Raw genomic sequence first — 12,911 nt, forward strand, 5'->3', positions numbered from 1 at the left:
ATACAATGGATCTCACTATTGTTTGCTAGTTTGCTAATGTAGTGCTAAAAGTGACATACGCTTTGTCCAAGAACAAAACAAGCAATTATGGCATTTACATTTTATATAAGAGTTTTGTATAAGATGAGTAAAAATGACTGTATTTTTACATTTCTTTTTCTTTTAGATGGACGTGTAAAAATACAGGTGTGGGTTAGCTGACAACTCCCATTAAGTGTGCTGCACAATTTCTTTTAAAAAATATATAAAGTTAATCATTGAACACAGTTCTGTTAAGCAGTCAAGCTTCATTTAATAGTTTAGCTTCTTATCACTTTCAATCTGCAGGAAACTCTGTATATACTGTAAATACTTGTAAAAGTCTAACTTTAAGTAGAGTTTAGCACATACAGTGTACTGCATGTCCCACACAGCATCAGCACTGCACTATATTTTACTCAAAAGCCACAAAATTAAAACAAAGCAGACAAACACTCAAGTGAAACCCAGGAAGCAACTTCCACATAACAGAGACAGAGCATTGCAGCAACTCTGAATCTGAAATCATAACAAAAAAGTATCAATACTTATAACATATATTGCCATGAATAAAAAAAAGCACAACAACAACTTTTTAGCTATTCTTACCTTGTTTGAAGCCATCTCACTGACTGAGTGTCTCGTCTGCAGCGTCTCCAGCTGGTCCAGGCACCAGTCCAGCTCCTCCAGGGTCTCAGTGGCCAGTTTCTGGTAGGCCTCCTCTGCAGGGGCAAGACAGGAGGGCAAGGGATCAGTAAGGGCCCGCTTCAGAGGGCTAGTGGACGGTCCAGGCCCGGGGTCTCCCACCCCACAAACAGCTAAGCTGGGATACCCCGAGTAGACACATGGGTGACTCTTCATACTGGACAGGTGAGCCAGCAGAGGGGGGTAGGGGTGGGGGGCGTGGGAGCAGGGCCTTTATGTCCCGTATCCTAACCCACAGATGAGCACAGGTCAGCTGTAGCCAAGCTCATTGATTCCCCATGGAGAAAAGGAACCTTCACTGCAGTCCCACAGTTCCCGGCTTCTTCCTTTTAGGTCAGATACAATCCCTGGGAGTATGGCTGTGAGAGATGGATGGCAAACAGCCACCCCGAGTCAATTCAGTGTGTCCAGATGCTCGTTAACAGTAAGGAAACATCGGCAGAGAATAGAGACGTAAACCACAGAGCAAACGGAGCAACAGCAGAAAAACAGACTTCCTCACTATCACCCATACACAGCACACATATTCTACTCAGTGATCTGGGTGTATAGGGTTTACTCTATGATTCATAAGAGAAGTATAATTCCAGTCATGTAGCAAGATGAACAACAGTCTGCTTAGCAGGCCCATGTCTGCCATAGGAGGGATGGAGCGAAGACAGGGATCAGGGAAAAGAGGATCCAGTGAGAGGCTCAGAACCAGGCAAGATCCATGTCAGTATTGTCCAGGGTGGAACAAACACAAGATCGTTCACAGCATCTTGACATGGTTAAGAAATACATCTCACACACACACACACATACAAATACACGGACACCAACAGACGCACACATGCATACACATGCACACTCACACCAGACGAAATGCTAACCATAACACATCATGATTTTGTCTCCTTAGCCTCTCTGCCAATGAAAACATCCATGGTATCCGGGAAGCAAAGGGTATAATCCAGTGCTGTGTGTGTACGCTGGACAGTGTTTCCTATGGATGCTGTGTGTGTGTGTGTGTGTGTGTATAGGGGGTGGGCTGCTGTTGCTTCAGCGTCCCTGGTAGCCAAACGTGCTGCTCTCCCCAAGCTGTACCTAAAGCCTGAGAGGACCGCACTGTGGATGGGGAAGGGAGATCATCAAAACATGGACTGGACTGCTGGAGGTGAGAAGCCAGAGCTGGGAGCTCCCTATACTGAGTGTGCATGCATGCCAATATGTGCTCAGCATACAAATACACCAAAAGAGAGAGGTAAACAAATAGATGGCAGACCATATGGTGAAGATGGCAGCGGTTTAGCGTGATGAGCCCGACATCGCAGTGCCACGGTATCATTTTCTTTTCATTTGAAATCAAAGACATGCCCCTCTCAAAGTCAGCCTATGTTAGCAGAAAATGTCACCTTGTCAGAAGCCAATTAATATTGATGCCTTAACTAATTTCGGAAAGCACACAGGGGTTTGATGCAATGTGATCTGTGATGTGTGGTCACTAAAGCCATAATTCAGTTACACAGACAAGGCAGCGGCAGATTAAAACACACGAGGACTAAATTTAATTTCGTGATGCCATATCAACTTAACATTTGTAGGAAGTGTTTAAAGTGCCTTAAAGCCTTTGGGAAACACTGTTCTGTCTTCATATTGGCTTTACTGATATAAATGTGCACAATTAAGTTTTCAAGTTCATAGCTCTCAATTGCACAAGTAGGACAAGATCAGTAAATTATATTAATATCTCATGCTTTATATTTGGAAGAGATGCACACTAATTTTGTTACCATATGGGTCTGTTTTGTGCACAACAATGCCTTTCTGTGACCCATACTCTGAACCCCTATCCCGCTTCATTGTCTTTGACAAATCTTTCCCATCCTGCTTCCATTAGTCCCCTTCCTCTCCCACACTTCTCCACTGATCATCCTTCCCCTCTTTGTCTCCCTCTCTCTCTTTTTTTGTCTCTCGCTTCGCTTCCCCTCAGTCTCCTTTTCTCTCTCGGTGTCTCTCTCCCTGGTGTGGTGTCAGTGGCTGGGGTGCTACTCTTTCTGACAGCAACTGCACTGACGTCAATGACATTCTTCTCATGCTTAGTGCGACATCAGACACCGGCGCTCAGAGAGGCCACTCTGCTGCACAGACGCAGGGCTGCAGCCAAACTATGTACCGGAACAGCTTGACGGTGAAGTTGGAGTGGGAGACGATGAGAAGAGGAGAGAGGACGAGGAGCAGCGAGGAGGAAAAGGAAGGAGAACGCAGAGCTCGTGAGGAAGGACAGCTCGTGTGACGCTGAGTTTAGCATCGGCTTTGAAAATAGCTTCAGGCGGCATCACGTGCAATTAAAAAAAAAAAATTAATGTAACCAAAAACATAATTCTAACATAGGTCTACTGAATGCGAGTGACACGTGCATCTCTTTAAACTCACCTCAGTGCCTGAACGTTTAAAAAGCTGCCATAACCGTTTGAATCGATTATGCAAATTACTGCCTGCCTGCATTGCTTGAAACTTTCATTTTTAGCCTTGTTACTTTACCAGTTTTAGATTATTGAAATCATTGTCTCTCTCTCTCTTTCTCTCTTTACTTTAACCAGCAACTATTCTCATCCACAACAGGTAAAAGGTCAAGGAACTATTAGTGCATACTTCCCATAACAGAAGAAAAAAGCACGGCTCTGGCAAGCAGGGGCAGGAAGCTAAAGATGGAAAGACAAGCAGAGGAAGGGGCAAAGAGCCCTACATGCAATCTCACTTTTATTGACCAGCATCTTCTCCTTGACTGATTTACCGACTTAATTTTAATTATACTCCCTTTATTGTCTTTCTCTGCAACGCGACTTGTTGCAGGCTCAATAAGCCTTTGCGTTACAAGTATCAGTCAATAGTCTCAAATAATTATGCTCATGACTCACAGCTGTCACCAGTTTATGGCAGGGCTGTGCACCAGATTATTTTCTAAATATAGCACGATGTCAGTGGTTCTTAATATATAAGCAGGTTGGTAAGTCTCGAGATTTCGATTTTAACATCTGTAAGAATGGCCCACAAATACAAGAGAAAGCAAAAATTTGGCTCCCTTAATATATGAGTATTATAAATATATAGAACAATATATATTTTTGTCCTTTTATTACGCATGACTATGTCCATGTGATTGTGTGCACACGCTCATGATCATTTTACCGAGCAATGCACAGTGAAATTATTTATTAATGGTGAAGGTTATTTGGTCTTTCCTGCAAATACGAGCTAGGTCGCAGCCATTGACACTGCTAAAAAGCAAAGTGACTGTCAAGGGCAAGTCTATTCTAGCCAGCTAACACTGTCTGTGCCATGTCTTCCTCACAACAAAAACACTTAAAGCAGACCAGACAGTCTGTGCAGTACAGGGTATCTGTCCAATGTGTTCAACACATTAGGTTATCCAAGACAAGTATTACTATATATATACACACACACACAACCTATTAATCTGTTATGGGAACAGTGATATGTCTGTTGCTACAGCCTCATGAGTGCTTCTTAGAATAGAGACGTGTTACCAAATAAAAACAAACACTCCACCATACTATCGGACAGTCTAATTATTGTTGCTGTGAACCAATTCTCTGCGAAATATACAGTTCATATTTATATTGTGGCTCATGTTTTTTTGGGGGGGGAGGCTTATTGCACAACTTTTTGTGTACTTGACAGCCCTTCATTGTTGTCATATTAGCGTCTTAAAACTGATAAAGACACCATGATAATGATAGCGCTTCCTCTTTGTTACTATAAACTATTTAATCCCAAGTTTCAAGTATGGATGAGACTACTCAAACAAATCTGGTAAGGTTCATCTTTTAGTTCTGCTCAGAACTGATCACCAGCTTATAGACAATGAATGAGCCATTTATGACATATTTTAAGTTATTATCTGTATTTTACTATCGTTGTTTATCGTCTGCTTCCACACTAGAGATCCCTGTGTGCCAAAGTGAGGTAAATACTGCTTCACAAAGTGCTGTGAACCATCATCACATACATACTCATGTAAACACACGCGTACACACGCGTACACACAGTAGACAAAGATCATCAAGTCATGCCGCTCTTCTGTCTACGTACCTGTGAAGGTGGTCTTGGTGATAGGTGGTGGGTTACACATGGGTGATCTTCTGTCATAGGGGAAACAAAGAGCCACACGAAACCATGGGTTATTAACTTTAAAAATAACAATAAGTAAAGAAACGTAATCTCCTTTTGCTGGTTTCTGTGGTGTAGGGTTCCTGAACCAGTCACACTGTTGTTGTAGTACTGAATATAACCAGCAGAGGGCGAGCAAAGCCCGACTATGTGTGAGCACTGGAGACAGTGCAGGCAGGTGAAGGATGTGAATGACAAATTACTGCCACATGCAGAGTAGAACAACTCAGCCAGAAGGTGACTGTGATCAGATATCATAAGCTGGTCACACTGATTATTAGAGTCCTCTCACTACAGCAAGGTTTTGTTTCAGTAAAGCTTTACGGCCTTCCAAACTTACTTATTGGATGTTCTGTCTTGCTGTAGGTTAGTTAATGCACCAAAGTTGTTTCGTACAGTTCTCAAGCTTGCAAGAACCTGAGGGGGACATGACAGAATTGAACGTCACATTATGGCAGTATGTAAGACATCAAGACATGAAAACTGGTGCAACCGCTCACCTGTGCAAAGGGCGTTACAATCATGTCGTCACCATGACTGGAAGAAACAGAGAGAGATTTATATTAGACGCAGACTCACAGTATAATGATAAAGATTCAGCAGCAGAAGGGTGATTCATTTCCATGCCTTTGTCTTTATGTTCACAAATCAGAGGAGGCCATATACTTCACAATGTTCAATAGTTTAAAGGCAGTATCAGGCTTCAGTGAGAGAACTGAGGGGCTTTATTGTTGTGTAACTGTACACGTAAGGTAGCTCAATGACATTTGCAGTAACTACCAAACCTATTCTCATGGTACTGGATAATGTAATACATGGAAGCTGTTTTTGCACCTCTTCTTTCCATTTCTTTGCCCCTAACTACACCTATAGGGATCATGAAGTTCTTTCATGTTTTTACTGACTTTATTTATCCAGGTAAAAGTTAGCTAAGCACATTTCTGTCTTGTCTCCACTGATTGCCCCCATTTTTTTTATTGCTGCTAGACACGCTGCTCCTGGAGCTGGGGTTTATGAGCCTTGCTTAAGGACACCTCAGTGAACACTGTTAAGGGAGAGAAAAGCATTTCTCAGTCAACCGAGGTAAAATAAATTTAATCAGTAAACTTTGAGTCAGTACCTGCTGACCTCCAAGTTATGTGAACACCATAAACAGCTTCAGGTGATGATTAGTGTCACAGAGCTCTGCTGAACAACCCCACGGCTCTGCTCTGCGAACACCTGGCAGCACCAGTGCAGTAAATACTGCAAATTTTGGTATCGATCTGATAGCAAATACAAGGCCAGTAATGGCAATACCAATACTGATACCAGTAGTTTTAACCTATAAAGGCAGTTTAGGGGAAAGCAGTCTATCTTGATTTATAAGGCAAAACATCATCAATTTGCAAATTCCACAAAAAAAAAGCACTTTGAGTCAACTTCTGTTGTTTAAATGTAACAGGCAGGGGTGCGACGGGGTGGGGGCATACATCCTGTCCTACCTCTATTTTGAGAGAAGCTGGGATAGGCTCCAGCCCCCTGTGACCGTAATAAAGATAAGCGGGAGATAATGGATGGATGGAATTTTGAGTTTTCCTAACATTTCTGGAGAATTCTGAACTTTAGAGGTCACTGAAAATAATTTCCTTCCATTGACTTGACCTGGATTTATGTTTATAAAGCTATGCTATTAAGTATTTCATAAAGCTTTCTTATTGTACTTCCAAATTTCATCCTGTAAGATGTAAAAGAGAGAAACATGCAGATTTTTTTTTAAACATGGTAACTAGTGTAAAACCACAGAGCTAAAAGCAGCAGCAAGAACAAGGTCTAAGGTTACTGCAACTCATTATTATTCATCCTTTTGTCTATTTGTCTTTCCTTCAGGCAGATCCAAGTGCTCTTTTCTGTCAATATTTTTATTTCCTGTAGCACAAAGTGTACAGTACATGTAACTGGATAGGCACCATTGTGTGGGAAATAGGAAAGAGCTATCAATATATACTCTGACCCTGGAGATACCAGCTGATTTGTGTGTTACTGGGAAGTCTGAGTTCTTTGCTACAGCTGTAAGATAATGTAAAATCATTTTATAAAAGATAAATGATAAAACAAAGACACAAAAGTAAACATTTCAGAGCACAAATCCTTCCCATTATCTTTAGGAGACACAAACCAGTAACTCTGAGAAAACAAACCTATAGACAGATGCTTGTGAATGGTTTGTTACACAGTGCCCTTTCTGTGCTGCTGAATGTGGCCAAGAATAGATATGACACCAGAATCATCTGCAGGCCATGCACACGTTCCATAAGGCCCAAAGGATGGAAGCTTTGAGACCTGGGGACTGTATTACAGGGCGAGTTGAAAATACCTGGGACATCTTTCTGTTACATGGCTCCACTAAGCCTAACAGCCACAACAATGCTAAGCCTTCACAGTGACCCTGACACTGCTTATAAACACAGTAAGTCAATCCACATTTTTGTGGCTTAGCTGTGTGCAAGTTCATGTAAAAAGCTTGGTGCTGTCGCCAGATGACAAATCGCAGACACGGACAGCTGCACATTTTTTCATATGAAGAATAAACTTTAATCTATGAATAGTATGACGAATTAAAAGAACATTATACAGGCTCAAAGCAATACAGATACTGCAGGCAAAGCCAGAAAGGAAAGACTGCACACTCTGTCCTGTCATTAAAGTAGAAGAAGATATTTCTGCAACTACATCTGTGTATGATATAAAAGGTGTTTCTTATATGCATTCAAAAGGTGTTTAGGACATGTTTATCCTTATTCCTTCAGCTGGAACCATGACCGAGAATCCAGGTTCCTCTGAAAACTGGAGACACTCACACTATCCCTGCACTGAGCAACACAGGATCTTCTAAAAAGTTGTGCTGCTATTTTTTTAGAGAACGGGTTGGTCAGCTGGTCATGGTTTTCTGTGATCTGTTATACCCAACCTAATGTGCTCTGATGCCAGTTATGATTGAATTATCATCTTTATATAACTCTTTTAGAAGTAAACCAACATAACTTTGCAAACCCAGATTTAAAACTAAAGTTATCTCACTAATCCTAAAATCTACCGGTCTCAAGTTCAAGCTGAAGAAGAAGACATTTATCAGGATTCAACAGGATTAGTTTTCATTTTATGAAAGTTGGGATGGAAGCAGAAGATACCATGTACTCACATGTCACTGGCAATGGAGGAGTTTCGCGACATGGACTTGGGCGAGAGGTCATAGTCGCTGTCAGAGCGGTAGAGGAACGACTCTCTCCGTTGACTGTGGACAAAATTGGCCTGCAGGATGAGGCCTGAGCCCGGGCTGGCCATTGGGTCCAGGGGGCTTCGACCTGATGATGTGCCATTGTCCACATCGAAACTGTAGAGAAAATTAGAGAAAGAGAAAAGAACAAATATCAGAGTCAGTATGTGAAAAAAGTTATTTGATCTTGCAAACTGAGATTTTTACCACTGACAGATTCAAGCAACATTTCCAAAGTTCAATGGTGGAAAAAAAGTAAGGGAAGTTTCCAGAATAAAACCTAATTATCCATGCTTCCTGAAAACACAGGATTTATGCACACATTAGTCACATGTTAGTTTTGCTGATGACTTTTCATTGCAGCACCAGGCTCTCATGTCCACTGGTTGGTTTCGTAATTCTCCAAATCCATAGTTAGGTTCATACCAGACATGGTTTTAATTATTAACATAGACCGTATAGAAAAGAAGGTCTTTATAATAAAATTTTTTTGATTTTTGGTTGGGGGACTTTGTGAGCAAGACTAAGCCATTACGCTCAGTTTTCCTCCCCCAGAGCAATACCGCTGACACAGCCCAAGTATCAGCCTTACACTCCTAGGACCATTCATTATGGATGGGCTGTATCTTTCCCACTCACTCTCTCCGTTATATGTTATAATCCAAGTGTCACTGATATCCACGTGATGCGCAGTGTAGGAATTGCATACATGGTATAGGAATAAAATAAAACAGAAGAAGTTTGATGTGCAGTTTTTTCTTAATCTGCCCAATCTTATGTGCATAACATGCTGGACTTATTTTCCACCCTAATGAAACTTTTAAATAATGTCTTTGTGAGGCTTAGCTTCCAGGTCTGAAAAGCAGAGCATACAACCTGCATTCTTTTTTTTTTGCCAGCAGGAAGCAAATAATGTGGCCCCAAAAAAGAAATCCAGCTGTAGAAAGGTCAATGTGAAAAGAAATTTATGTTCCCCTTGGATAATTACCACAGTAAAAACTTATTAAATGGAATAAGATAATCATTTTGTATATTATGGTACCTGCTAGTGCCCATGAGGGTAGTAATCCAACGTACCTATTAGAGCTGGCCTACTTTGTTACTCACATGTTCTGGATTTTCACCATCAGATCCACATCACACTTTAAAATCTAAGACGGTGACAGACAAAAAATGTCCTTATTTTTTTCTATACAGTCGATGATTCCAAACGAGTTTAAGGGAGAGATAAAAGTATCTTATCACCCCAATCACAAAATCGCTTAATTAATTTAAGATTGGATCATCAACATAAAATAAGCTGCGTAATTCTGACGCATTTTTAGTTCTCTTTATCTGAATGAGCCTTACACATTAGCTTTGTAGAGACTAGCTTGCCTTAACAAGTCGTTACCAGCTCCACTTGGCTAACTAGCATGAGCAACATGAGCATATGGCTAATTAGCACATTATTACATAATGCTGTTATTCATCTTATATTCTTACATGTGCCCTGTCCACCAACACAAAATGTGCTCTTAAAGAAATAGTTCAACACACAGTCACACAATCCCTCCGTTGTTCTCCCTTACATGCTGCTGCATTTGACTTCCGCAGCTCTAGGGATAACATGCTCAGCCATTACCCAAGGTGATGAGCTGTGAAAAAGCATAACGCACGTCTACTCCATAGGTATGTCAGCCCCATAGGGTCCACGCTACTCGTGGACTGTTGGCTGATATTAAATTACTCACGAGTTTCATCTATTACAATTATAATGAGCCATTCATTTATTATGTGGCTGATTATGATTGGTGGCAGGCTAATTAGCACATCATTAACAGTAAACGACAAAATGTTGCAGGATACAGAGCCATCAAACATACAACTACAGACATTAACCTTTGTTTAAAGACTGCACAGAGCCACTGGGAATACCCCTGCTCTAATAACGCCACTGACTCATAGCTGAGAGGTATTTCTTAACCGGTGACACCATTTCCTGCTGGGACGTCATGGTGAGCTTCTTAGTCTCCTAGGTGATTGTTCACCAGGTGATGACTAACGCTTATCATCAGGGATATCTGCCCCATCGCTGCAGCTACTAAGCAGTCCCATAATCTTGTCTGGTGTAAATGCAAAGGTCAGGGGGGATTCCCCTCAGGAAGCTGCTCAATGCACATAAGAATGACGTCCCTATCATTATAATTCTTATCTTCTTGATTATCAGCATCCTCTGAAATAAAACTACCACAGATTTAACCTGTCAGTGGTGTCGGTGCCAGTACTCGATCATCTTCCATGTGGAAGAGCACAGGATGTCCAAGAACAGAGCGAGCACCGCAAGCGTGCACAAATACATGCTTGCATAGTGTAGAAAGCATGTCCCTAAAACATTACTGAAACATTCTTTCTCACTACAAAATGACAAATTATTGATCTTGTATGATTTCTGCAGTTTATTTCCCAACTTAACCCTTCATAAGTATCATAGAGTCATAATTCTCATCTTTCAGGAACCATTTTAATGTTCTCTCTAGCCCAAATTGGTTGAGGAGTTACGGTAACCTGAAACACATAGTAAAATCTAGGAAGCGCTGATTTTTTGAACTGTTTAGACAGCAGTGCCATGTGAGTGCTTTGTGCTACCGTGATACACCGAATATCTTCACAAAGCTCATTTTCTCTTCTTTTGAGTTTTGTCTCTAGCACAAATGGTATAGGTGTTACAGTTGTTTGAAGACTGCTTATAAAATGGGCCCGCTGCCGGGTCGATGGTTACAAAAAAAGGGGGTTAAGCAACAGACAACTCACTGACCCAAGAGCTACATCTAATGACTTTATAATGAAAAAATCTGGATTTTTGTTTGTGAACACGAGGGACTTTGTGAGGAAGAACAAGTCATTATGCTGAATTTTCCTCCCCCAGAGCAATATCGCTGACACAGTCCAAGTATCAGCCTTACACTCCTAGGACCATTCATTATGGATGGGCTGTCTCTCTCTCCCACTCACTCTCTCTGTTACATGTTATAATCCAAGTGTCACTGATATCCATTTGATGCACAATGTATGAATTGCATACATGGTATAGAAATAAGAACACAATAAAACAGATTAAGTTTGCAGTGCAGTTACTTTGTAATCTGTGCATCTAAATGGTCAGATACCCAAGGTAATACACAGGACATGCTGGGCATATTTTCTACAGTAATTAAATGGCTAAATGCCGCCGCTGTAATCTCATGGAGTGGAAGAAAGATAAACAAGTGCAAACTTTGATTGTGGAATTTGATAGTTTGGCTATCTGCCTTATGCAAGAAAAGGCAACGGTATTGCCCTTGTCACCTTGCAAAGTAGTTTGCAGTCATGGTACATGACTATGTCTATCTCTCTCTCTCACACACACACAAACACACACATACAAACACATGCCTACTCAAACTCTTATAGCAGCTCTTGGCTTGCATATCACCCCCATCTCCTTCCCAAAGTACTCCTCTTTTAGAAGTGTGTCACTCTAAACCAGTTTTATCTTCACTCACACACACAACCCCCTTTTCCACACACTCTTTTATCACGTCAGGTAATCCATCTGTTTTCCTCACTGCAGGTGTGAAAACACATGCTCACACAAGTGACTGATAAGTTGGCATTCCTTGCACAAGTCGGTCCGTTCTCCAGCTGCTCTGTAGTGAAGTGTTAATGGGTGTGCGGCTCATGTGTGCAAACAGGACAAAGATGACACCGTGAAAGTGTTGAAACAGAAAACTCAGCATATGCTTAACGAGCGATTCATTATCGCACCTACTTTGACGTCACCGTCTACTCCCATTTGCGCCTCAAACCAGAGACACGTAACCCCTCTCACAGCATGCGAGGGTATGTGTACAGTGTCATTCCACAGACACACCCTCTTCAGGAATGACACAATGGATCTATGTGCTTGAATTAGTGGGGTATTGAACGGGCAGTGACATCATAGTGGGAATATATAGTTTTTTTCTGCGTTCAGCAAGCAGAAAACAGAAAAACAGGAAAACAGAATAACGTCAACACCCCTATGACTATGACTATGTTGTGACAATCAACAACAACACACGAGTAAATGCATGAGAATTACTGTTTAAAAAACAGGGGGAAAAAACCCTGTGTTACCTCAGGGCTTAAGAGAATGGAAAACCTCTGTTTACCCAAAAAGGAGTGATCCAGGACTGAGATATATATAATAGGCAAGGAAATAAACATCTGATCTGCAAGCACTAGATTGATGACAGAAAGCTCTTTAATAGAGTTCCAGACATCCCATCTGCTGAACATCATAAGGATAACACTTGTCTTGTTCCACATTGAAAAGTTGAAGGTCGCCTCACTATTTTGTCTTGGAAAAAATAAGGGAGAGAAGAATAGATAATAAGAGTCCAGGCTAGTTTTGCACAGGCCTTTCCTTTTTTGCACATGGTCAGAAAGGTTCCTTGGAATAGCTTTGTCAATTGGGGCTAAAATGGCAAATAGCTGTAGTTATACACAAATTTATAACACAAACTTCATTAAATACCCTTTTCCATGATGAACCTATTAATTTATATCAAATACTTTCAGTCAGAAGGAAATATTTTGCAAACAATTTGCAAGAAGTCTATATTTTGGAGAACAGGAATGAATGGCAGTGTCTCTCTATTACACTTAAAGCTCAACATCAGGCCTGTGTGAGAAAATGATTCACTGAGAAAAAGGAGAAGAGGACACACATGCTAAGATAAAAGTATCCTAAAGAGTG

The 12,911-nt window shown here is 41.1% G+C and overlaps 1 protein-coding gene across 8 annotated transcripts in view; it reads right to left on the reverse strand.

The window, feature by feature from the left end:
• pde4d (phosphodiesterase 4D, cAMP-specific) overlaps positions 1–12,911 on the reverse strand; it is a 198,525-nt gene that overhangs the window by 14,916 nt on the left and 170,698 nt on the right. For 6 of the 8 annotated variants that reach the window (XM_003446136.5, XM_005452108.4, XM_005452109.4 and 3 more), the window contains 5 exons: positions 8,078–8,269; positions 5,397–5,433; positions 5,237–5,313; positions 4,819–4,868; positions 628–740 (listed from right to left, as the gene is read on the reverse strand). In XM_003446136.5, coding sequence (XP_003446184.2) covers positions 628–740; positions 4,819–4,868; positions 5,237–5,313; positions 5,397–5,433; positions 8,078–8,269 — 469 coding nt within the window. Of the gene's footprint in view, positions 1–627; positions 741–4,818; positions 4,869–5,236; positions 5,314–5,396; positions 5,434–8,077; positions 8,270–9,723; positions 9,931–10,033; positions 10,163–12,911 lie in introns of those variants that run through there. The other 2 variants (XM_005452117.4, XM_005452114.4) reach the window with 2 other exon arrangements.

This window comes from Oreochromis niloticus, linkage group LG12, assembly GCF_001858045.2.
Source record: "Oreochromis niloticus isolate F11D_XX linkage group LG12, O_niloticus_UMD_NMBU, whole genome shotgun sequence".
Lineage (NCBI taxonomy): Eukaryota > Metazoa > Chordata > Actinopteri > Cichliformes > Cichlidae > Oreochromis > Oreochromis niloticus.